Genomic DNA, 26,881 nt, shown 5'->3' on the forward strand with positions numbered 1-26,881 from the left:
GGGGGTTTTACAGCAACAAATATTAAGAATCTTTGGCCATTTTACGAACTTTTCTCAAAATACCAGAATCAACTATTACATATCCAGGCTTCTTAAACATAAGAACTATTTTAAAAGTTGATTTATACAAGCCAAAAAAAGTTATGTAATTTTCAGTTAAAAGTTGCAGACCACAGATATAGCATCCAATTTTTTTCCTAGTAATCCTTTCTAGCTGAGGGATTTTTAGACCAAGTTTCTGCCCTCAATGCTTTTATATGGCCCAGTTATAGTTCTGCAACTCTTTCAGTGAAGTTGAGAGCTCCCGCTGAAGTCAATTAGGGCTGCTGTGGTCCTGTCCTCTCCTGTCTTCTCTTCCTTTTGATGATCCTTCTGTGTTTCACATACAGGACACTGCTTCCTTGAGTGACAATTTTTAATGGAAATTCGTATTTTTCTCAAGTAGAATTCCTGAAAACCCTCATCCCATCCCTCCATCCCGGGTCTCTCCCCACACTGACAGTCAGCAAAGGTGTCTTTCAAATAAAGAATACCTGACTCATAATTCAGTGGAAATCATTGTTTCCTAATATTCTCAGCACAGGTAGAGACATCATGCATGTAAGGTTACTTCCAAATGAGAGAGGGATATTTTAACATTTTTACTCCTTCACACCAATAGAAGAAGTGGTTATAGCCTCAGTCTAAGAGGGGAAAGGAAGGCTGTACAGCCTGCAACCCCCCCCCCACTGGCATTAGTCAATGTATATGGGACTTTAGAAACTCGTCTATGCCAGTAAGTCTACTGCAGTTCTCAGAAGCAGAATCAAATATCTTCTAGTAAAAATTATTTAAGTTCTGTTCCTATGATCTACTTATTAACAATTACTCTTAGATTGATAAAACAGACTTTGACAAATCAGCTACCAAACCCCGCAACTACTGGATGAAAGGTTTAATATAAACAGCATTGAAAACTAAAAAGCCCATCTGATTTTCAATCAATCTTAAAAAAAAAAAATACCAAATTCCATGTGGTAAAAAATAAAATAAAATCTCCTGTGGGGATTCCAACAGCATTTTAAGTGTAGCTGCTTCCCAGAATAAAACATTTTACTGTCATGACAAGCTGCAAAAAGATTTTTTTTTCTTTCAGTGGGAGTTGCCAGGGTTGCTATCATAGGACTGCTTATGTGAATATTATGACCATTCCTAGTAGAGCAGCAATATTGAGTGAATCTGAAGGGCTCTAGGTGCCCCCCAGGAACAGATGGAGCAAAGTTCTTTGCTTTCCTGACAATTTTTTCACACCTGGCAGTTTGTCCTAAGATGCAAAAGCACAACATGAGACTTGTTAGCACTCCTTTCAGCTCGATGGCATTTCACTTTCAACTTTTTCACTGTTTTTAATGGATATGTGCCAATACAACCTCACACTCCCATCAAAGGAGGAACCAGGTTGTACCTGAGCGGTCAGTCCTTACGCTTCATCCAGCATGTCGGTCCAGATCAATGGATTCACAAAGCCTGGGGACTGATTCATTATCACTTGCCACAGAGCCACTGCCCTAAAACCCAGGCCTCAAACCCACTGATTAGAGACTCTGAATGACCTGGCTGAACAGGTCAGATTGCAACGTGAGGGCAACCAGAATTTCTCCAAATCTGCAATATTGAATCACTTCAATGTCATGTCCCACAAAGAGGACTTTCCATTACCCAGCTCAGTTAGTTAAGCCTCCAGCTGGATGCCCACACAGAGAAAGGGGTTCAGCTCTGCTCCTCTTGTACTCCCTCTGCTCTCCTTGTACTCAAGATGGTAGAGAAAGGGACTCCAAATGTTTGTTTTTATAGCAGTTGTTACCACGTGCTAGGATTTCTCAATAAAAATTTTAATACACTAGAACTCAAGTTTAAAAAAAGCCAGTTTCCTTATAAAATACATATTTGCTGTGCTGTACTATACACTTTGGTAGGACTGTGCATCCTAGTGTTTTCAAATGAAACTTAAAATAGTGGGACCTGGGAACCAAATTCCCATAAACCTCACTGGAAACCTCTGCCTCAGTGCTTTGAAGAAGCAGCTTTTATTGCATAGTTGTATTTTAACTCAGAACTGTAGAATTTTAGGAGCTTGGGTGTCTGGCTTGAGACCCACCACAAATGCAGCTGACCTCTCCATAACCCTTAAAGAAGCCAACAACCCAACAGTCTATGTGAGAAAGAGCCACAAATATTTTGGCAACATGCATCAGTCTGAAAGTCAGCCTTTTAGGGCTGGCCTACCATGAAGACTGAACCACATGCCAAGCTGTAACTCCCCTCTTCCTTCTAAAACTACAACTGTCTTTTTTTTTTTTAATCCACAATCCAGTGCCTTAAATTCATTACTCCATATTAACAATGTTAATTAACAATAACGTACAGAGTGCTAATTTTCTCTTGGGCTGCCAAAGAGAAAACTTTTTCTATGGAGACCAGATCCAGGAAACGAAGGAGTTAGTCACAGAGCACCTAGAATTCATTAACAAGTGTGTGGAATAGAATTTAGACCCTGTATCAGGGGCCAGATCCTACCTACAGACTGAGATAGCATAGGATGGAGAGAGCACAAATATAGTCCAGTATGAAGTGCGTTAATCAAGTATGAAAAATCCCATCCTTCTGTGTGTCTTTTTGAGATGCACAGTCCTGAACCTTCTGCTAAGCCAGATCTCTGCTCTGTTTTTCAAAGATTAGAAAGATTCTCTAATTTATACTGTAATGCAGAATGAACTGCAGCTTCTTTTCTTTTGGAGTGGTACAGAATAGAGGAGGATCAAAATGAAAAGAATTCAATATTTTTTTTCCCCAGCAGGGTGCCATTATACCACAATTTAAGTTACATTTTCTCTTCTCTCTCTATCCTATAGATAATTTCTCACACTGCACAGCAAGAAATACAAGGAGTAGGTTAGAAACATCCCACAAGTGTCCTTAATCATTAGGTCATTCACAGGGGGCAGTGGAAGTGCTACCTTTCTTCTCTTGCTTCTCTTTGGGCTGGAGAACCAGACTCACCCTCTTTCTTTTGCGCACACTCTGTCCTCGTTGCTGAGATAAGAAAGATGGTAGCCAAGTAGGTAGAACTCCACGAGGAGAAAGGAGACTGAAATTTGAATCCAAGTGCAGCATCCTCATGGAAATCAAAACTTCTGCATCTTCCTCTTCTTCAGCACACGTATGATCTGATCTTCATCCCCACGGCCTTTCACTCTGACTTGACTCAGTTCAAGGCCACAGTTATGACTCTCCTGCGCTGTGTTCTCAGTTGCTAAGACCAAAACAATTATGTGAGGAATGAGGACGTTCTACTACGTTTGCTTCTGCAAGGATGGAGGTGACAGCACTTAAGCATTTTTACAAGGACGAATGCGACTAGGTGGTACTTAAGCTCAGCTCTGCTATGAGCTAAACTGTTTAGCCTTGGAAATTCTGGGCATCCAGCAGTAGGCACACTGAAAAGTTCTCCTTTAGAGATGGTCCTAGGCAACTAACAGCAAGAGAACTCTCTGCAGAACAGGGACTTATTTCATGTCCTCAGTTTTGAGTTTCATTACTTTTTGACAAGAGAATGGTTTATTTTTATGGATTCCTTGAAGATTTTTCCCAACACTTTTATGTCTAGCAGTCCTTGTGACCACTGTTATTAAATGCTATTTAACTAAAGGATAGAAATTTGAGGAAATTTAGCCCAGGAATATTTTCACTGTTATCCTTACCTTGAAACTGATATGGTAGTCTCATAAATGCAAGAAAGTAATTAAAGCCTAACTTCTCTTTTCAACAGACCATACAGAAGAGCTAATGTGAAGAACTGGTAACAGAAATGCCAAGCAAAAGCAAAGGCTTAACACCTCATTCATTAGAATCTCTGAGATGCCTGGAATTTATTGCAAAGAAGATTTCTTTTCACCATAATTATGTGAAAGACCAGAATAAAACTGAGTTAAATGAGGCAAATATATAAATAAGAGAGCCTCGAGTTTGTGGTAGCTTTACTTACTATCTTAATTATATATTTCCTTTAGAATGTTTCTTTTTTCCCTCCCTGGGACAGATGGAGTAAATTAATCCTAAACGCAGCATAAAATCTATTCCAGATCCTCTCATATGCCAGTGCTTAAACATAACTAACTAGAATAATAATAGTCAGAGACAGAAAAGATATATTAGCTGACCACCTAAAATTTTACATGCAGAAATGTATCAATTTAACTAAATCTATTTCTAAATATTTAAGGAGCTTTGGTTACATCTTAAATCAGTTCAACAGTGGCTAAACTCAATTTATTTGACTTTGAGATCACACTTACAAGTGAGTGGGAGTGACCTGCTTTTAAACAGAGCTGCAGTGATTAAATAAATGTATTTGTGTGGGCCAAGAGTCAGGGAGACAGCAGGGTCGTCCAGGACTAGCACTACAGAATACTGAATGCCTCCTTTGAGGGGTTCAGTGTCGCCTCTTACAACTACTGTTTTCGGAGAGCAAATACTTAGCTGTTCCCAAAAAAGAAGTGCAAGTTTGGAATCAAGATATGCTGAATCTTTGTGCACGTATAATCCTTCTGCACACATAAGTGAATTTATTTAGATGGTATAATGTACCAGTCAGGAAAGATAGAAAATTTTGGTTTCGTAATTTCTGAACTATTATACACACATCAGTACAGGACTGATGATTATCAAGCACCTTTTATAGCATTTTGTCCAGAATAGCATTTAGTAACTTGCTGGAGGAAAGTGGGAAGAGAGGTTCCAATTAAAGGGGGTTACTCCATTCCTAGAGCCTTATTTTTATTGGAATATTTATGCTAAGTCCTCCACATAAAGTTATACTGCTTTTAAAAATGCGTGCAAATCAAGCCAGATATTCAAAACACGTTAAACCCTAAACTCCCCACACAGCACTAGGATTTTTTTCTGATATTTGTTGAACAGATAGGGGAACCAGAAAATGTCTTCTATCAGAGTCCTAACGGGCCTGCCTGGTTTTGATATACGCTCCTTGCTCCCTCAGGGTGCTGACAGCATGTAGTCATTCCCAAGTCACTGTCTTTCTCTTTGATTTTAAAATGACCCTACTTAGAGTTTATTTTAGAGGGCCTACACGATGGCATGAACTACACACAGCTTGAGGCTGCTAAGGAAGGTTAGTTGCTGCTATAAATTTTTGTTAGTGTACATCTATACATGGCTCTCTACACCATCAGCGGTCTTTAAATGAAGGACATCAATGTCAGACTATACAGACAGCTAATCCAGGTCAGCAGTTCTTTTGACAATTTAAGACTGCCTTGTACAGCATTTTTCTACATTCTGGTCCTGTCTAGTATTTCACATTTCAAATACTGAAAAGGAAAAAAAAAAGGAAGAATTATTTAAATTATTTTATTTTATTTAAGTTATCCCATTAACAGCTCAGTAGCAGGGAGCACAGGAACACCAGGTTTCAGCTTCGTGCTTGGCCCTGCTTTGCGGGATGTGCAAATTTTGGTCTCCACTTGGAAGCAAAACCAGGTAAATCAGTGTGCTGCCTCCTCTCCTTACTGCTAGGGTGCTTCTTTTCCATTATCACAGAAATTCACACAGTATTCACAAATACTCCAAAATAATGAATACGCTTAATGCAAGGAGTAGGCGGCAGGTGTCTTTCAGGGAGACTAGAGAAAGCCCGGCAGGGCCCAAGATCTCAGATAAAAGACGGTGATGGGGGCATATTCCCAGCAGGGACACGGAGGGACAGCAAAGAGGAGGCACCAGCGCTTTTAGCCTTTCTTTCTACTTGAAAAAAAAAAAAAAAGAAAAATAACGGGGACAAAAGCAGTTTGCCAGTTGAAGACCCGCGAGGAGTTTCTGACGGCGCACGGGAACGCCACGCGCGGGCGGCCGGGACCCGGCGGCGGCGTCTTGGACACCCCCTGAGGCGGCGGCCGCCTCCCGCCTCCGCGCGCGGGGCGGCCGCGACCGTTATGGGCCGTTAACGGCCGCCCCGCCCCGCCCCGCCGCAGGGGGCCGGGCCGGAGCGGCGGCGGCGGCGCGCGGGAGAGGCAGCCTCGGCGACGGCGGCGGGCATGGAGCCCTGACGGCGCCATGGACAAGAGGGCGGGCGGCGAGGATGACTGCGTGGACTCGGGAGCCGAGACGGGCGGGTGAGTCGCCTCCCCCGCGGCCGCCGGCGGCGCTTGTCGCCCCGCGGGCTTTGTGCGCGGCTCAACGAGCCCCGCCATCCTCCCCCGCAGGGGCTGCGCGGTGCTGGAGAGCGGCCCCGTCCTCCTGCTCCTCCTCTCGCTGGCGGGGAGCACCACGCGAAGCCGTGGCGGGACCCGCGTCTCCAGCGCGAGCCCCAGGGCGTCTCGCAGGCCCCAGGGCTCGCTGCTCACCGCCTGGGTTTGCCCCGTCCCGCCGTATCTCACTTGTGTTCAGGGGGGATGCGAGGGGAGGAGGCGCCTGCTCCAGCCTGCCCCGTTGCAGAAGCCGCGGGCTGGGTCCTGGGGAGCCCCGTCAGGGAGCCGCAGGGGCAGGTCAGGCTTGTAGCAGCCCAGGACGGGCTTGCTGCCCTCCCGAGTCCCGCCGCACCAACCCGCAAAGCTCAGCTGGGACTGTCCTACCTAAGGGATGTGTAAGAGGCACGAGAGCGACGGTTCAACCCGTGAGAGCGATACGGGGGTCGAGGAGAGCTTCCCCTGGGGTAGAGAGAGCACCCTGATCTCAAACTAATGCGAGTGAGTAAAGGTACCGAGGGTCAGGGGTACTGCCAGGCGCTGTGCTCCAACAGCGGGCTGAGAGCACAGCAGGGCTGTAAAACTGGCTCTTGGTTGCAACGTGGTGACACTGTACCCAGACTGAAGCAGCAATATTATAGTCTTCTAATAAGTTTTAGATGAAAATGGAATCATCCATGCCATTATCATACATTCAACTTTACATTCACATATATATATATATAAATGTTCTGTCTTTTCAAAAGTTGTGAACTTTTTTTTTCCTTCCACTATAAATTATTACAGTCTTTTAGAAACACCTATGGGCAAATGTTTTACTTTCTGTGTGCATGACATCAGCATAAAGGTAAACGTCTTGGCCTCCTTCCTGGTCATTGGGACAAGAGCTTTTTAGCTCATCTTTGGGAAATTTGGATAAAATAATCAGTGAATTCATGGCTGGCTGAAAGCTCAAAGAAAAAATCTCTTATGGGTCAAGTCACTTTTAATTTGCTGAGCTTATCAGGAATAGAAAAACCTGTATTTTGCTGGGAAGGATTTGACCCAGATGGTGACATTAGCCTTTAGTTAGACCTTAGTGATCAGCAAGACAGCTGCTTATGTCTGGCGCCCGTGAGGTGTTAAAGCTGATGATTTTATGAGGCATCTTCATCACAGGCTTGACGCTGGAAGGAATAGTTTAGCAGAAAAGGCTGTTGGGGGAATTTTAATCATGACGTATGGTAATTAATAGCTGTAATATTTTTTTTTCCTGAAGTTTATTCTGGGGGGGAAAAAAAAGACCTCTACATTCCGATTGTTATTTTTCTTTCTATTTAGCAGCTATTTTAGTATGATAAACATGATGCATATGTCTCTCTCACAATGTTTATATTTCATTTTTCTCACCAAACCAACTGTTCACAGCACTTGCATTTCCTTATCAGTAAAGATCTGCCCTTTACTTTGTCTATATCCGATAATAGCCCTTGCTGAAGTGAACTGGTTTTCTTGTTTTCCAGTTACCCAATGGTTAAAAAAAAAAAAACACGTTTTGAAGTTCAGCCATCATCCTATGTATTAGGAGAGACAACTGTCAAAGTAGTTCAGGAGGAGTTTGACCTCAAGTGTAACAGTAGTGTATAGTGGCTATATAGCAAATCCAAGCACTGCAAGCCAGTGTCATCCTGATGATAGTATGTGATGATGTGTGAGCTCTTAGATGGAAGCTGTAGCACTGAAACTGTTTATAGCAGCTAGTAAATCTAATACATTAAATGCTACAAATGGCATATGTTTCCTAAGGCTTTGCTGCGGAGCAAAGCTGTAGAGCAGGCAAAACTCGTGCTTCAGAAACCATCAGTTAGTTTTAAACCCATCCACACAATCCTTTAGAAGATACCTTCATATTCCTGCAGTTGCCCTGGTAGGTAGAAAGACAAAGAGACTGCTGAACAAAAATACCTTGCTTTAAGTTACAGAATCCAGTAAGATGAGGTGGTGTTATTTGAATACTAAGTAAAGGGAATAACACATATAAAGCAAGTAGTTTCTATTGGCTGTTTATTAATGGGATTTAAAAGAATTTCACTAATTTTGGTCCTCGGAATGTTGCCTGTACGCTGTGTGTTTTCTTGGGAAATTTATTTGGGGCTTTTTAGTAAAAAAACTTAATCAGTGACTAAAATCTTTTAGTGGAGAGCTATGGACCACATACAAATTTCTGTGATAGTAATTCAATCAATTCAAATTTTTGTACCTTAAAGTCCAAACTTCTGGAAAGAAGAATTTTGTTGTTGTTATTTGTTTGTTTTTCTTGGATTAGAAAGTAAACAGGTAAAAACGAAAAAAAAAAACAGAAAAGGAGGAGTATATGTTTAAAGAATTGTGGATAAATTATGGATTGTATATAAATTATAAAGAAAAATGCTAAAAATCGAATGCAAAACTGCTTAAGAGAATAAATTGTAGAAATGGGCATTTTCGAAGTTTTGTTTGTTTGTTTGCTTGCTTGCTTTTTACAAACCATGCAGCCTTTATTTTGCTATCCCTACTCCAAACAGCAAACCAGTTTTCTGTGTCATTCCTTATCTCTGAGGCTGAAATGCTCAAGTTGACATAAACTTCAAAAAAATATAGAAGTCGTTGGCCGTATAAATTTGAAGCATTGGCCAGATAACAATCTGGCAACCGCTGATGAAGTGTAAGTTGAATTCATTGCATTCACAGCTGAGATCCAGAGGGAAGCATCTGACTCCCTGTGCTTCAGGATTTGTGCTATAGGATGCCCTTTCATATTTACTGAGTGTATATGCCGAGTGTATATGTGACAATTCCCAGCACAACCTCACTTGTTCCCTTTTATCATTATAAAAATGGCGATTTTAAGAGTTAAGCTTACCAGTAATGCCTAAGTTTATTAAGCATCTAGCTTTTCCCTTCCTTCTTTAGGTGTTTAAACTTACTAGAAGCTAATTTCTAGTTTTCTCTTAAATGATTTGAAATAGCAAATTAGAGAGCCTTTTCACTTACACTGAAGACAATTCATCATTTTTAGAGGAAGTAGGGAGACACTATTGAAGTACTTTTTTTTCAATTTAAGTTAAATAAAAGCTCTATATTTAGGTTTCTGTCATGCAAACCAAATTCTCTAGTAGCTGATTGCTGAGTATTTGATAAATTTTAGGAAGAAGGCAAATCATAATATTTATTTGGTAACCGACAAGTGCCGAGGAATAGTCCAACTATATATACAGATCCATTTCAAATGGAGAATCAAAAGGTATTTGATGCTTAGGATGCTGTGCACTTTGCAGCAGTTAATTGTTTGCCTGTATTAAGGAAATTTCATTTTTATTTGTTTGCAGTTATTAGTCGAGGGGGCTTGTTCCATCTCTTCTCTTCCCCCAGTGGTTATCAATTCCCTAAGTTAATTTTTACAGAGCTTATGTTGATTTCTTGACTGTGCTGTAGCTGCCAGTGAGAGCCTGGATAGATCACCAGAGTTATTTCAGCCTGTTCACTTGTCTGTTAAAAAGATTTTTTAAAAAATCCTTTCTTTGTTACAGCTCTGTAAACTGTGAGTTTCTAAAACAGAAGAATACAGCTGTTAATTGAAGTTAAAATAGTCTATAGAAAAGAACATTCTTTACTATACACTTTAAAATATTAATTCATGTATGTCCTCAGAATGGACTGTTTTAAATGATCTTTTGTTTGTTTGTGGGATTTGTTTGTTTTTGTTTTCTTGCCATTGTTTCATCCTTCTAGCTTGAAGGGATTCAATTTTTATGACTTTGTCATCTGTGTGATAGTCCCTCGCATTAGACAACAGGTGCTTGTCACATATTACTTCCATTTATGTGAAACAAGGGAATACAAACCACTGCTGCTGAAACCTATTTTAAGGCCTTTTTTTAATCTTGGAGTTTCTTCTTTTTTTTGCTGAGACATTAACTTTCTATATATACATCTATCACTCCGGACATGTCAAGGTATAAAATTTGTCTGTGATTTGACATCCAAATAATATAAAATTGAGCTTTTTGTCACAAGTTGGTGCTGAGGCACTCTTTCTAATCAGATGTGATAGGTGGAGTGTAACTCTGAATTCCTGGCAGAAGCCAGTGTTGCACTGGGGCCAGTCACTGAAAGCAACATGTAAGCAGGCTTTAAAGCACATCCTACTAGCCAGGAGAGCTGATTCAGTTTCAGATGGAATGAGCTTCACCTCTGCTAGCTGTGGTACAGATGGGCATTTGGTTTTAGTGAATCTTAGTTTTCTTCCATGCCTAGTTAAGAGCTCCAGGGCCCTCAGTGGATAGCAAGGGTTGCCCAGTGCTTTGGATGCCCTGATGTGTTAGCTGCATCCTGATGCATCCATCTCTCTGGACAATGCTGTGTGCCAAGGAGTGAATGACGTGCAAAGGCACCTGCTTGATCAGATGCATTTGGGAGATTGTACACAACACTTTGTCATGATGTGATGATGTCTTTCCCCAGAGCCTCAAGCACTGTTGTTGTTAATAAGCTCCCCAGTACGGTAGTTAAAACTGAGACCTGGGAGTCCGTCCTCAGATTTTGCTCACACGTTCTACTAGATATCCAGAGCAATTCATTTTGAGACAAGATGTTCTAAGTTATCCATTGCAGTTGTCTTGACTTTAGAAGTACAAGTGTAATGAAGGTAATGGCCTTGCTTTGGATTTATATCAGTGAAACAGATTGTAATCCAGCCCACAGGAATATGGCGAGAAGAACCATGTGACAGAACTACAAATTTAACTCTCCTGACTAGCACATTGTGCTTTAACTGCTAAAAAAGCCCTCCATGTGCCCTGTAGGACACTTTCTTTGGGGAAGGAAAGCAGAGGAGCTGTTAAATGTAACTCTAAGATGAAGCAGTTATTATCTAGATATAGAAGGCAGGGAAAAGCTAAGGCACGTCTGGAAGGCAAGCTGGCAAGGGACGTTAAAAATAACAAAAAAAAATTCTTCAAATACTTTAAAATTCTTCAAATACATTAACAGCAAAAGGAAGATCAGGGAAAACGTGGGTCCGCTGGCGGACGGGATGGGCACCCTGGTTACAAATAACACAGAAAAAGCAGAGTTGCTCAATGCCTTCTTTGCTTCGGTGTTTACCAAGGGCAGCCCTTTAGAGCCCCAGGGCCTAGAGAGAAGAGAAGAAGCGAGTGGAGAGGAAGACTTGCCCTGGGTAGAGGAAGATTGGGTCAGAGAGCACCTAAGGAACCTCGATACCCACAAATCCATGGGCCCTGATGGGATGCACCCCAGAGTGCTGTATGAGCTGGTGGATGTCATAGCTAAGTCACTCTGCATCATCTTTGAAAGATCCTGGAGAACGGGGGAGGTGCCGGAAGACTGGAAGAAGGCCAGTGTCACACCGGTCTTCAAAAAAGGCAAGAAGGAGGACCCAGGCAACTACAGGCCAGTCAGCCTCACCTCCGTCCCCGGAAAAGTGATGGAACGGCTCATACTGGCCGTTGTCTCCAAGCACATGGAGGACAAGAAGGTGCTCAGGAGTAGTCAGCATGGATTCACCAAGGGGAAATCTTGCCTGACTAACCTGATAGCCTTCTATGATGAAATGACCGGCTGGATAGACGAGGGGAGAGCGGTGGATGTCGTCTATCTCGACTTCACCAAGGCTTTTGACACCGTCCCTCACAACATCCTCCTGGGCAAGCTCCGGAAGTGTGGGATAGATGAGTGCACAGTGAGGTGGATTAGGAACTGGCTGGATGGCAGGGCCCAGAGAGTGGTGATCAGCGGTGCAGAGTCTAGTTGGAGGCCTGTAGCTAGCGGTGTCCCCCAGGGGTCAGTCCTTGACCCAGTCCTGTTCAATTTATTCATCAATGACCTGGATGAAGGCACAGAGTGCTCCCTCAGCAAGTTTGCTGATGACACGAAACTGGGAGGAGTAGCCGATACCCCAGAGGGCTGCGCTGCCATCCAGAGGGACCTGGACAGACTGGACAACTGGGCGGTGAAAAACCTCATGCAACTCAACAAGGCCAAGTGCAAGGTCCTGCACCTGGGGAGGAATAACCCTAGACACCAGTACAGGCTGGGGACCGACCTTGTGGAGAGCAGCTCTGCGGAGAAAGACCTGGGTGTCCTGGTGGATGACAAGTTGACCATGAGGCAGCAGTGTGCCCTCGTGGCCAAGAAGGCAAATGGGATCCTGGGCCACAAGGATGATCAGGGGCCTGGAACATCTGCCCTACGAGGAGAGGCTGAGGGAGCTTGGCCTGTTCAGCCTGGAGAAGAGAAGGCTGAGAGGGGATCTAATCAGTGTCTATAAGTACCTCAAGGGAGGGAGTGCAGAGGACGGTGATGGTCTCTTTTCAGTGGTGGCCACTGATAGGACTAGAGGAAATGGCCGGAAACTGAAACACCAAAAATTCCATAGGAACTTAAGGAAAAATTTCTTAACAGTGAGGGTGACAGAGCACTGGAACAGGCTGCCCAGAGAGGTTGTGGAGTCTCCTTCTCTGGAGATCTTCAAAACCCGCTTGGATGCAGTCCTGTGCCACGTGCTCTAGGTGACCCTGCGTATGCAGGGGGGTTGGACTAGATGATCTCTAGAGGTCCCTTCCAACCCTAAGCATTCTATGATTCTATGATTCTATGATTCTATGAAAAAGTGTGCTATAACAGGTGCCATACCATCAGTCCTAGGCAAGCCAAGGATGCAGACAACAGAAGATCTAGTGAGCTGTACAGAATTCTGTTTTTTTTTTTTTTTTTCTGGGGGAATAAGGAGTTCTGGCAATGGGGACCTTGGGCATATTGTCATGGATTATTGTGTTAGAAATAACTTGAGAGACATATGTTCATCTTACGCAGCAGTGTGTCTTGTGGAGATAGTGTTTGGCTCAGGAACTGTGCTTATGTCTATATCAGTGCACTAAACAGTACTTCAGTTTGGCTAGGCCCACTGGTTCTCTTCCCCAAATCCCTAGCTGTGTTTTACCATGGGCCAGTGACTGTTCCCAGAAGACTGATGTGAATGGTCTCCTTATGAAGTCAGAAGACTTTAATGGCACAGGCTGTTTCATGGCTTTTGGCCTCAGCCCCGAATAGTACTCTTGGGCACGTTCATTGATTAGCGTGGGTGTCACCAGCATAACCAGGTTGCTGTGATACTGGGTTGTGATTGATCAGCAAGCCTGAGGAAGCTAAGCACAGAACCACCCAATGTAGTTGTGTTGCTTCTTTGAGTCAAAGAGATGTAAGATAGCAGTGTTTTTTGACTAAAATGCAGGGATTTGCAGTATGTTTTAGGTATCTTAATACTTGCAAAGTGTGCTAGCAGCTATTTGCTAGTACTCCATGGAGTATTTTCCCTTCTTGGGTCATTTGGAGCTGTCGATCACATGATGATCTCAGAGAACTGCTCTGGTTCCTTTGTGCTCACAAGAGCTAACAGCCCACAGTAACATACCACCCTGATCCTCAACTCGTGGGAGAGGACGTCCCACATTTCTGTCAAACTTCTAAATCCCTATTTTAATGTTTCTTGCCATGTTCACAGCTCATCTTTGCTGGTGGGTTGTGACCATTCATGAATTCTTTACAGACTGAAGTATCTTTTGACTGATCAATGAATTCTCCTTTTAATATCCACTCCCTCCACTGTTTCAATACTCTTTTTGATCATTCTTTTTCCTCATTATGTACCTACAAAGGGAACAGTCCTCCATTTGTTCAGATTTTGTCCCAAATGTCTTTTTCTTTTATCTATAATGTAATATCTACTAATAGTACAAAGGAAATAGCTTGCTGCAGAAATGCATAATTACCCTGGAACCTGTGAGCAGTTTGGCCCCAGTCTTTCCCCATTAAAGTCAGAGTGCTTTGCCGTTTAATTATCCTAAGGAGAGAATCATCTCCTAAGGGAACCAACAGAAGTATATACAGAGATGGAAAGCTTAATGTCCAGAGACCTAAACAATGTTGGAGGTGTTTATTTCTACATTTAATTTTGCTAATGCATGACCATGTCAGATGTAACGTTTCTTGGGTGCAATAATCTGAAAAGCTTAAAAGAGCCTGGAACTTAAGATTCCAGTATCCTAAATGGTTGACTATGAGAAAGAAGTAAAAACTGTGCATTTATTTATTTACTCGTTGTAAGCAACTTTCCAGTGCAGGTTATAAATCTGAATAATTAATGACTAATATTTTGGAAGTGTCAAACATTTTACTAATACTGCCATTTTTGCCCAAAGGACTAGATTTAGTGCACTGATTCCTTCCTTTTCTTGAGTTTTGTGCTTAAAGTCATTCAGGTTGCCACTGAGAGTCCATAGAGAGATGCATAATCTTGCCATTCAGTTTTAGGCATGTAACCAAAGAGCCCAGATTTGGAGCGTGCTTTCTGTAGGCTTCCTCCCCAGACGCTTCTTCCCTCTCTGCTATAGAGGGAGCTTTAGGAGAGTACAGTCCTCATTTAGGCATCCAAAGTTAACGTAAGCCTTTGAGCTTAATTATCTCTCTCTCTTTTTTTTTTTTTTAACATATCAGTTATGCAACAAACATCAATTATTAGCCTGAACCATATTAGAATTACAGCAAAAATAATTAAAGCCCGTTAAAATGTGTCTGCGTAATTAGTCTCTGAGCGCACCACTGTCTCCTCCTTTCTTACTCTCCAGCTTTTTATTGTCCTCTTGTCTCATTTTTCATGTGCTGCCTGTATGGGGAATGTCAGCTCTGTGGTTCGGTACTCATTAATTCCCCGTGTCCTGTAATGTGCCTGCAGCACCCTGGGATAATAAAATAACCGTATGAAGTACTAGAAGGCTGCTCTTGCTCGCAGCAAGCAAAAGACAAAATATTGTCTTGCTTCTGTCTAAAATGTAAGCAATGTAGATTTATAATAAATTAGCCACCAGCTGCTACACACAGATATGTTGAAGGGCAGCTTTGGGTTTCTCAAACAGAAGACTAACTGAATCCTTGCTTAGATTGCCCGGAAGCAGCTGGATGGATATTGCTTGCCTCTGGCCTTGTGAAGAGTGATATATTAGGCAGTTTTAACACCATCCCAAATGTACAGGCTACCAAAAGATGCCAACCTGACCAGCTGAAGGAAACACCGTGTGCACACCGCAGTACACAGAGTTGCAAGCCCCTGTCAGCAGCTCACCTCCCAGGCACTACACAAACCTCTTTCAAAAGTACCTGGTGGCATTGTGGAATATCTTTTGCTGCTAGTGGTGTTAGAATGTCAGTTTTGCCACCTGCAATTGGTCAAGTTGGACGGGCGAGAAGATGTAGGGGAAATGTCTTGTCCTCTTTCTCACCTGTGCCTGAGTCTTTAGCATCTGACCCTTAGGAGGCTGCATGCCAAATGAAGGGTTACGAAATACAAGGGTGACAATAATTACTTTTCTCCTTCATATTAAAATCTAAAGTAGTCATGATGAATATGTGGCATTTATGGTCCTTATTCCTGTGCATACCAGAGAGCATGAAGTATGAAGGTATCCTGGGAATATGCCTACATGGTATCTGTTTCCAGATAAATACCGTAGGAGTCCAGGTTCACATGTTTTTTTCATTTCAAGCAATATTACAAGCTTGTTGCAATTGTTTATATAAAACAAGCACTTAGCTTTGAAGCCAAGCTCCGTGTTATGGCTCCCTGAGCAATTTGCCTGTTCCATTCAGGGCATTCCAGGGTATATGTGCAAGAAGTTAATTGTGGTGAGGAGCTCTGGAGAAAGGGCTCTATCTGGGGGACCCAGAGAGTGCTGGATTTGATGGCATGTGGTTGTGAACTCCCTACACATGAGTTCTGAGTGCTTTGTGTTGGCCTCACAAATGGAAATGAATTTAAAAATACATTCCATGTTGGCATATATATATTTTTTTACCTTAATATTTCTGAATCTTTAGGGTATAAGTGGGCCATGTTTGTAAGTTTAAATTGCTCCAGAGCTGGGTTTTCAGAAGTTTGGTGTTATATGCAGCTGCAAAAAAAAGTGCAGTACTGGCATGGTATAAAGTACAATCTGGCTTGTGGTTTTGCTGAGAAATGACCTGAAGAGAAAAAGGATTTTCTAAAGCAAAGATCTTCATAATTTAAATAAAAATTGAATAATGTAAATGCTCATATTTTAGAACTCATTTTTTTGGCTTCCCTATCAGTTGTGTCTGAAGGACAATAAAAATACTACGCTCTATATAGAGTTGTCTTAAAAAAGATTAGCTGCAAAGCAGCTTTCAGAGGATATAAGAGGAGGAAGATGGGGAAGGGGTCAAAATCTGGCAGACTTCAGCTCTAAACCTGTGCCCGAAGCAGCCTATTCATTTCTTTGTTAGAGAGCCTTTTGAGCTCTAACTTTTTCCCCAAGGTTGGCAGTATAAAAAGCCACCTGCCATGCCTAGTTAAAACCTATTTGCTCTACTCTAGTCTATATAGAGGCTTTTATCACTTTTGCAAGGTGACAGTTTTTTTGAACCGTGTTCAAAACCAGTTCCAGTTATTCTCTTAGTATCAAAATAATACTGAATGGGATCTAAAGTATTTTAATATGCAATGTAAAGTAGATTTGATATATTTTGATTATCTTTGAGATACCTAGCCCTGTTTAACCAAAATCTTTGTCTTACAGGTCTGAATACAGCCGTATGTCTTCTACAAGCAGTGAGTATAATTTTGAGAATTGAAATAATTGAATTTCACCCTTTTTTTTCCATCACTACTATTTATTAACATCAGTCTAATGTTAATGGGAGAAATCTACAGGTTTTTTATGAGGATAAGTCCTGGATCCCTTTATCTCTATTTAATACAAAATACAACCATACTGTGGTACGTTTAAAGAGTGAGGCAGAAAAAGTAAAGAGAGACAATAGCTGTTCCATGAATGGTAGCATTTTTGAAGTATTTTTCCTGTTTTTTGTTCCTGTATGTTTTCTGTAAAGTTTAACAAAGTGATAGGCTTCTGTATGAGCTTTTTCCCTCAATGACAAACACACATTTATGTCTTTTTTACACAGTTGTTTGCTTTCATGAAGTTCCTAGAAACCTAGTTATCTTTGAAGTCTTTATCCTTCTGTCAGTTTTGTTGAAGTTGGCAGATGGTTCAAAAGTTACTTGGTTGGAGAAGAGAAGGCAATGACAGACAGAGTATGGTTACTTGAGCCTTTTTACTTAAGAAGAAAATAGCAGCTTTGCCTGACACGTCTCTCACAAGATTTCAAAATGCTTTCAGCTAATCTTTTTTCACTGAAGTTAGTTTTTAAGTGAGAAAATTAGTTCTTGGGTGCAAAAAACATTGGCACTACTGTGATGGTTCCTGCTGAGGTGATCTTGTTCTTGTGTCATGGATTTGATGGAGACTGCAAAGGGAATCAATGAGGTAAGTTTCTTATTTCCAAGCAATAATAAATGGACACTATATTTCCTTATGGATCTGGTCTCCTTCCGTGCCTATGTGGATTTCTGAAGGATGGACAGGAGGGAGGGAAAGGACCAAACCAACTCTTGAAAGGAGTTGGGAGGAGAGGGAGAAGAGGGTGGAGGGCATTAGAAATCCCTAAGAGGGAAGACTTTCATCAAGGGGATATGTCTAAATAGCACAAGTCAGTGCTGTGCTGAATTTCACTCCCAGCCTCTTGTCACCTTATAGCAAAAAGAGTCGAGGGTTCTGCTTGACCCAGTAAAACTCTTTGCATTAGCAAATTCCTGCTCTTCTTGGGACTATATCTAGATATAATATATAAATTAAACTGGATGTTTATGGCCAAGCTAGAGCCATTTATAAAGTCAAATAATAGTCAAACATGGGTGCTTATAAGAGTGCAAGACAAAAGGAGACCAAAACTTGTAAACATGTCCAATGTGAAAGTGTCTTTCCAATCCCCTGTCTGTAATGATGAATGTCATTACAGCTGGGGCCACGGAAATGATTGAACTCACTGTAAGCTGAGGCCAACACTAATGCTATGAGACATTTCTTTTTTCATTTGTAGAGATTGTAGATGCTCTAGTGAATGTCCAATCTTTCTAGATATTTATCATAAACCATTTATTTATGGTAAGATAACCAGTAAATAAAAGAAACCTACTATGTGTTTTTTGTTTGTTTACTAATGCAAAATTACTTTCTATTTGTTTTAACTTCCATAATCAGGAATTTCACAACTTGCTTTTTCAGTCCTCTGTTTCCCAACTCCAGCCATTTTCATAATACTTATTCAAGCACAGTTACTAGAAATTCTCTTATAAAGGTGTGTGCTGATACCTGTTTCTTTGATTCACCCATAGGCATGAACTTTATTTATCCAATGCAAGCAGGTCAAAAATTCAGATATAATAAATCATGTTTTATAATCTGGATCTTTAATCACTGTGAAAATTGGTTTTCAGTGGAGGGCTTCTGTTGATTTCAACAAGAGCTGGATCAGACAGGATTCTTAATGCCTGTGTCCTGAGCCAATGTGACTAGCAGGGAGCTGGCTATCTATTTTCTGCCTTGTGTGTGTATTTCAGAACGAATTCAGTGCAGCATTTTGCTTTCATCTTGTAATATAAATATTTCTGGTTTCCTGTTGGCAGGTATAATCCTTGAAATAATTGGGAGGTAAAATCCATTCAACCAACTTTTTCCATGATAGTAAAGGGATTTAGAATTTTTGATTGGATACCCAACATGTGTGTAACCTCCATCCTCCCAGCTCAGTTTTTGGAGATAGGTCAGTGAATATGTGCCAGATTCTCTCACTTTTTGGGCAAACTCCTAAGTATTTGTCCAGTAAGAGTGTCACAAGACAAGGCTTAAAGTCAAGTATTTCTCGTCTAAAAGTTAGATTTTGATCTATTACCAACCTTGTGTGACTGCTGTGCTTCTTATAAATAAAGATAACAAATCAAATTTCTAAGTCTTAATGTTTATTAAATTAGCTGTGTAGGTGATTTTTAGTTGTTTAAAACTAAGCTCCAGTTTGTCATATTGATTCTGGTCACCTTGCTGTGTTACTGACCAAAGCTGTCGAGAACATGTGGGGGTTACAGGTACCTTTCAAGAGCAGTCATCTGTCAGTACAAAGATGCAGTATCATTCCAGCAAAGACACAAAAGTTCAGGAGACAGGACTGTCTCTTTCTCTCTCTTTTCTGCTTCCAAGGCAAATTACATTGATACAGCTTCACAAGTAGCAATATTTAACTTCGCGTTTTGTGTGGTCGGTTTGGTCAGACAGTGCAAGAGCAACAATAACATTCACAGGAAAGAATGGAGGAGAAAGAGAATTGCTTTCATCCCAGAGACTGGCAGTCATGAGATATGCAGTGTCTTTGAAAGTATTTGGAGAAAATAAGATAATTGAGGAAAAGATATCAAAGAACCCCATTATTTGGCCATTTAAAGTTCCTAGGGGAAAAAAAAAAAAAAGATTCAGAAATTGCTATTTGTAGTACAGAAAGCATTGTAGTCAATGGTTCAGTTGGATCCAAATTTAATATAAAATAAGTTATCATAAATTAAAAAGCAGAGAATCTCCATTATATACAGCTGCCTCTTCTGCAGCCCACTGCACAGGAAGGGGAGTTTATCTAAGCCAGGAGGATTATGACTAATTTGGTTTTGCAGAAGTTTTCCTCTTGGGTACCAACGAGGCTCAGGTTTCACACCTTAATAAATGACTAACTCCACTCTGTCTCGTACTTTTCTGGATGAACTTTCCTGGTCTAAGGGTTTTTGCAGGCACGCCAAAGAAAAGGATGGGAAAGATTTGTCAGATGAACTAAGGAGAGATGACTACCACTCCTTATAAAGGCAGAAGCAAAATCTCACTGGCTACTGTATGAAAGTCCACACTCACTTGATTTTAGTGCTTTTTTTCCCACCAAGCCACGTCAAATGTTGTTGTGGTAGATGTAATGCTCCAGCAGCTCAAAGGCCAGGCTGGTGGCTTTGCTGGCCCTTTGCTCCTATGCCACATCTCAGTTCTTTTATTCTTTGCTCTTATGGGCCAGCCCTGGGTAACCACAAAATGCTTCTTGGCCACAGCATTCATCTAACATTTGCAGGGTCATATAGCAAGTACTTCAGGAAAGAGTACCGAAGTTTGCAGAGTGTTTCTCTCTGTGTTTCTTCAAGAGAATGCAGTTATTCATCTGCCCTGCTTGCTCTGGCTGTTGCTGAGGTGACAATAAATAGGCCAAACAAACCTGCCCACAAGGTGCTTGGTTTACAGCTTTGAAAGGTTTGGCATGAGTTGACATGGAAGAGATGCCCCGAATTATGTGTCTAGCCCATTTCTCCTTTATTCTTTACCTGATTGTGTTTCTTACTAGGATGCCATGCCCTTTGGTCTGCCCTGCATTAATCAAGAATTGTAATTAACTTCCTTCTATTCGTATTTCCAACTTCTGTTTTCAGTTACCGTTGGGGATCTCTGCTCACATATGAGAGGCAATTGCACTAGACTATTTACATACACAGAGGGGACCTTGCCTGAAGTGCGTACTATCTACCATAAAATCCAAAGGCCAGAGGAGACATTTGGATACAGACATTTGGAATTACAAAGAAGTAATTAATTAGGCAGGGCAGCACAATAGCAACAGTCTCTGCTCACTGCCATTTTAATTATCTTCAAGTTGTTTGGAGCTGTATTTTTCAGGGATGATTTTCAGAGAGAGAGGACAAGTTTTGATGAAAAATGCTTGTTTCCTCTTTTGCTCTTCTGCCTAGCTTTTGCATTTGTAATAGGGTGTTTTCAAAAGGACTCAAATCAGAAGTGAATAATTTGGAACAAGATTTTTTTTTTGATTTTGTAACATTTGAAATACCTGTCAGATCTGGAGCCTGAGCTACAGTATAACAGAGTAGCAGATTGAGTTCATGCTATGTTTCTGCCCTGCTTTGCAGTTGGAAAGCTGGTAATTCACCCTCCCCAGCTGCCCTGCCTTGCAGTTAGCATCTGGGGAATGATTCAGAGTTTCTCCACTGTTTTTAAATCATTTTTATACTCTGACTACAAACTTGAGAGATGGGGTATTAAAACATTATTTCCGTGGTGCATATACTTCCCAACCCATGGAATTTTACCCATGTTCTGTTTTTTAAAATTAAGTATAGGATGTTTTCTTTGGGCAGATTTGCAACGATGTAGGTTACAAAGCTTTATTTTTTTAACAAATTTACTGTGCAGTTATTTTCTGCTTTAGCATCTTTTTTGTATGTGTGTGTATTAGTATAAATTCGGATCTTTTTGAGATTTGATCAGTATTTTATCAGTGCTATCTGTATCAGGTCCCATGGACTATTTTTGGACTCTGTTTTCTCAGCCATGAATGGAGACAGTCCTGTTGTGTAAAACTGCAGGGCTAGTAAAGCCAAGGTTGCTATTCGCTGTTATCTTGATTCCAGTGACAGAGTGAGTTGCAAAGGCTGTATCTTATCTGTTAGATAGGCAAGCTGTACCTTGAAATAGGCTGATAATTATCTGGACAGTACATTTTATTTCCCAAGTGATTTGTTTGCCTGAGATAATTTGCCAGTCCTTATACTCCTTCCTGCCCCATTGCCGTCTCCATATTATTGCTCTAAAATGTTATGGATGGAGAGGGCTACAGCAAACGAGTAACATTCTCTAAAGTTACTCTCTCCATTTTCTTCACTTCTAAATGTTTGTGCTTGATCTCATCAGGAGGAGTAGGATGTTACCGTTACAGCAATAGCTGTTCATGGGGAGAGCCTTATACCTTGTGCGCCATTAAGTGGTCCAAGATGTCATACTCTCATCAACCTTCTTTTCCTTCCAGATTTATTCCCAGTTTTATTTGGACACCTGGCAATTCTCATTAAAGTCAATTAATCGGGGGATGATATTCAGATAGAGAAAAAAAAATAGATTAAATTAGCGGTAAACTGCTGTGGTTTCTTGAAGTTGTATTGTGCTCCTTTGCTGACTCAGTTCTCTACTTCTCTGCTTTCCTTTTGAGCAATTTTTTTCCCTTTGAGCCCTGCTGTGAGGTCAGGCAGTTGTTGCACCCAGTGTTAACACTGGAGGTAGAAATTTAGTATTTGCATGCACTTGCATTTTGAGGGCCTAGCAAAAGCTGTGGTCCATCAGATAGACTGCGAGAAATCAGTACGAGGCCGTCTTTCCATCAGTGCTCAGAGATACACACACACACACATATATTTCCATTTATATACATATATATCTCCTGACCATCACCTCCAGTTCTTGATGTTACCTGGCAAGAATCCTATTCTTCCCTATTCCAGTTCTTATATTGCAACCATTGTTAGAAGGAAATGTGAAGAGAAAAAGTAATCTTGAATAAAAGAAAAGGCAAGTTCTAGACCTTTTGTATAGGAAAGCAAAGTAGCTGCACAAGTTTTCCCAGGTCTAATCCTTAAGTAATCCTTTTTATTGCCAAGCACTCAGAGACTGAGAAATCACAGTTGTCAAAATGGCACTGCAGAATAATTTCCAGTGGGTTCTTTTTTTCTTTATTTTCTAGTAATAGAGATTTTCACTAAAGACAATAGATTTGGCCTTCCTGGTTGTAGAGATAAGGGGAGCTACAGCAGCTACAACAGTACACAGATTTATGGGAAGCCACTAACAAAAGAAATGGCCTCCCTTTACTCATGTCATTTCCAAATGCTGTTGCCTTCATTAAACAGTTAAAGTGCTCAGAGCTAGCCAGGAGTAGAAAAGGGTTGGGTTAGATTTATTTTATTGCATTGCATTAAAAATCTGTTACAGAAGTAAAATTTTCTATTTCGATTGTTCACTTTAAGCTTGGTTATTTCAAACGAATTTTGTCTTGGGTACTGCTGGACTAGGGTTATATAACCTCTTTCTCCAACTAACATCATTAATAAATATAAAGATATAATTATATTCTTTACTGCAACACAGAAGCACATCTTAGTAAATTGTTTGTCATTTCCACAGAGATCTGAGATACGCTTGCAATGGTTTGCAAGAGACCGTGGTAGATAAAATCATAAAAGCAATTTGCAGTGGGCTTGCCAGCATCAGGTTGCATTTCTGGAAGATATTATTATAAAACGAAGACTAATTAAAATGTAATAAAAATGGAAGAGGAAATGGGGCCCAAATCATCTAGAATGGTCTGCAGCATCCATGAGTGTTACCAACTCAGGTGTTTTATTCTGGGGTGAAATCGGAGTCTGCTCCGTGAATGCAGCGAGCATCTTCTGCACGTCTCGCCGGGCTAGTGCCGTGGTGCTGGTGGGAAAGGGCAATGCTGTCTCCCACGGCAGCTGTGTCACCAAGGAAAACTTCACTGCCACATGCTGCCAGCTCTGCAAAATGTGCTTATGTGACTGCTCATCACCAAATTCCTCTGTGATGAAGAAGCACACACTTGCATGCAGAATAAAATGTCTAGTAGTGAACCACAAAATAGTTTGGAAGGGGCCTCTGGAGATAAGCTGGTCCAACCTCCTTGCTGAAGTAGGGTCAGATAGAGAAGGTTGCCCAGGACTGTGTCCTGTTGGATTTTGAGTATTTCCAAGGACAGAGACTCTGCAACCTCTCCGGACAACCTGCTCTAGTGTTCAACCACCCTCACAGTAAAAAAGCTTTTTCTCATTTTTAAAAGGAATTTTCCATCTCTCAGTTTGAATCATCTGTCCTGAGCAACATCAGCAGGCTCTGTTGATTTTCAGTATCTTGTCTGTCCTCTCAGCTGCGTAATTTTTAATCATCCTCTTCCTGTTTTGCAATGATATTTGACCACACAGCACCTCCTTTGAGGCCCACAAACATCCCAGCCTCAACCACAATCGCAGACAGACGATGACTCTGTTATTTCAACAGGTGCACATGGAGCCTTGTTTATGTCAGACACTACATGGAGTTACCACTACTACTGAGTACCATTGAGTGGAAACTACAAATAAGTTATTTGCACTTCTGTCTTTGTAGAAGCTGATGTTAGGAACCAGTCCAAGTAGGGAGATTCAGTGTTCGTTGGTCTTATTTTATGTGGTTATTCAGAAGCATAAAGATTACAGAGGAAACAAGTGTCTTTAAACACGTGATTAAAAATGGTCAATGGTCAGAAAGAGAAGATAGAAAAGAGCTAATGCACAGATGCATGTAATGCAATAATTAAATCTAGATTAGTTTGTACGTCACTTCAAGTGTGTGGCTTAAATCACAAGCATACCCTTCCCCTTGTAAAGACTGAAGTTCTGAATGACTGGAGTAACCCAGTATTTCTTGTTCTGTGTTAAAATAAGAGTTTCACGGGGGTTATTTAGCGCATGCAGAGTGTGTGTTGCATGGCTAAATTACTTCCTCCTAGCTTCTTGCTTTCTTGGGATTTCTGAATCAAAGAGGATGTAAATGTACCCTAAGCAGTTACTGGATCAGCATTGCCAAAGCTCTGCATTTGTTTCTCCTTGACAAGCACTGCAATGCAGTGCAATTCTAATAAAAATTACTGAAAAGATTTGAAAGAAAAATAAATTGGATTAGTGGGTAATGTGGATTGTATTTCCCCTTGCGAAAGGGCTGCTGCTGTCCCACGAGGATCTAGTCAGGAGTTTAGTGGGCTTGTCATCCTGAGCGAAGATTTACATGAAGGATCTTGACATGCCAAGTTCAGCTGGTGCAGTGACAAAAGTGATCCAAAAATCTGACATTTATTGGGACATCTGCCCAAAGACAGAAGGAAAAAAAAGAAGTCAGTCCCATGGCAATTCCTGCCTCAGAACTCAGAGGCACTAGTTACAATGGAGCAGCTGAAAAGCTGTTTGATTCACTGAGTCAGATGACAAAACATTTGTGAAGGCAGAAGCTCTTCAGACAGTTTTTTTAGTAAATACACCCTGTGCTGGCAATGCCAACAATTGCTTTCCTCATTTTAGCTCTGCAGGACCTTTTTGTTGTGTATTTCTTTGATTTGAACTCCTTTAAATAAACCATCTTTTGGAAACTGGTTTTGAGTGGGCCACTGGGTAATTTGTACATGCCACCTCCTAGAGCATGTCCAGTGCCTGCCTCAGTTTTGTGATACTGTGGATTTGCAGATAAACAGTTTGAGAAAGCATCTTGCCTCTGTAGTTTTAAAGAAATCCATAAAATATTTGCCAGGCTGCCACCATGTGGGATCAGAAGAAACTATTGATCGCAAACCATATTTCCTGTCATGGTGTCCCATCTCCATCAGTTGACAAGGGCTAGGTCCTTTGAATGGCACTCTGCTATCAGCCAGAAGTATGATGATATCCCAGATAGTTTTCTGCCATCATTGTGTCCAAATGGCCTCACTGCTGTGACACTAATATTGTTGATTGCCCAGAGAGAAGCAAGAGTGCTCACCCTTGACCATGCCCTGGGGTTTGATTCTGCTTTTCCCTTAGTTCTGCTGGAGTGTAGATGCTTTGGAAGGGCTCCTGCTTTCACTCTGCGTCCTGGTGGCTCCCCGCCACCTCCCTGCGATACCAGCATGGTTTGTGCAAAAGCACAAGCTGCACCAAAGAAGTGCCCTGCCTGCAAATTCTTATTTTGAGTCAGATCAGTTCTCTGACTGTAACCAAAAGGCACAATCCTGGTCGCTGCTTGTCCCAAGACTTCCCTTCAGCCTCTCAGCAAACTGCCCAACTTGCATGTGGAGCCGACACGTGGGAAGCAGCAGAAACGCTTAGCAGGGGCTGCCAGCAGCGGGGTCCTTAAGCCAGTCACAAAAATCACAGTTAACTAGGGCGTGTTGTGTGCAGTATGGAGCTCAGTGTTGGACCAAGCTCTTGTTTAATTATTTACTTATTTATTTTTAGCAATGTTCTTTTTATCCTTTTATAACAAACATATTTTTGTGATTCTCAACTTTATGCTGAGTTCAGCTTTCAAGAAAATATCATGCTTACAGTTAAGGACTTTGAACTGTGTGGTATTGGACATCGTTTGAATGCTGACATGCATTGCACAGTTTAGTGGATTATTTGATGGATTATAATGGAAATTTTATAGAATTACTACAATTTGCAACCCTGTATAGAGATATGAAACTCATACTAAAGATCTGTATCTGTTTTTTTTTTTTTTTCTGAGTACAGCAATCCATATCTTTATTTAGAAAAATGTTATGTCTGGAGAGGACTTAGATCTTTCCCAAGCTTACAGCTTCTCAAATGGAAATCTGGAGCTGTTTAGAATATAGCTCTTGTGTTTAAATATTTAGCCATCTTCTTCCACCCCCAATTAAATGATAGGCAATTTCACTCAATCCTTCATATATTATAAAATAGCCATAAAACAAATTAATGTAATAGTTGAACAGTATTAATTAATGTTCCTTTCTACTGGAATGTTTTTCTATTGGGCTGAATTTAGCAGTGGCATAGGCTTCTCGAGGCCCCAAGTTTTACCCAGATGGTGCAGGCTCATTTGTGCCAACAGTGCCATTGAACTCCCTGGTACAAATCTTGTGAACAGCAGCTCACTTATGATTAAGACTTCACCACATGGGATTTTCTGATTTTTTTATGTTTCTGAAAGACACGGAAAGATAATTGACTGCTGTCCTGTCCACAGATCAGGAAAAGTTTTCAGGGTGGTAGAAAAATTTTCTCGCTGTTGTTTCCTCTCATGGCTTCTTCAGGTCTCCTATAAGAACTATCCATT

The 26,881-nt window shown here is 41.2% G+C and overlaps 1 protein-coding gene across 2 annotated transcripts in view; it reads left to right on the forward strand.

Moving 5' to 3' along the window:
- Positions 1 to 6,051: 6,051 nt before the first annotated feature.
- Positions 6,052 to 26,881, forward strand: part of FAM124A (family with sequence similarity 124 member A) — a 37,913-nt gene continuing 17,083 nt past the window's right edge. Inside the window, exons 1-2 of one of the 2 annotated variants that reach the window (XM_088522117.1) lie at positions 6,052 to 6,170; positions 16,871 to 16,902. In XM_088522117.1, the coding sequence (XP_088378243.1) occupies positions 6,112 to 6,170; positions 16,871 to 16,902 (91 nt within the window). In that variant the 5' untranslated portion in view covers positions 6,052 to 6,111. The remainder of the gene's footprint in view (positions 6,171 to 16,870; positions 16,903 to 26,881) is intronic. The other variant, XM_088522118.1, reaches the window with a different exon arrangement.

Source organism: Tinamus guttatus, unplaced genomic scaffold, assembly GCF_059628265.1.
Source record: "Tinamus guttatus ecotype Peru unplaced genomic scaffold, ASM5962826v1 Tinamus_guttatus_pri_ptg000150l, whole genome shotgun sequence".
In the NCBI taxonomy this organism is placed as follows: domain Eukaryota; kingdom Metazoa; phylum Chordata; class Aves; order Tinamiformes; family Tinamidae; genus Tinamus; species Tinamus guttatus.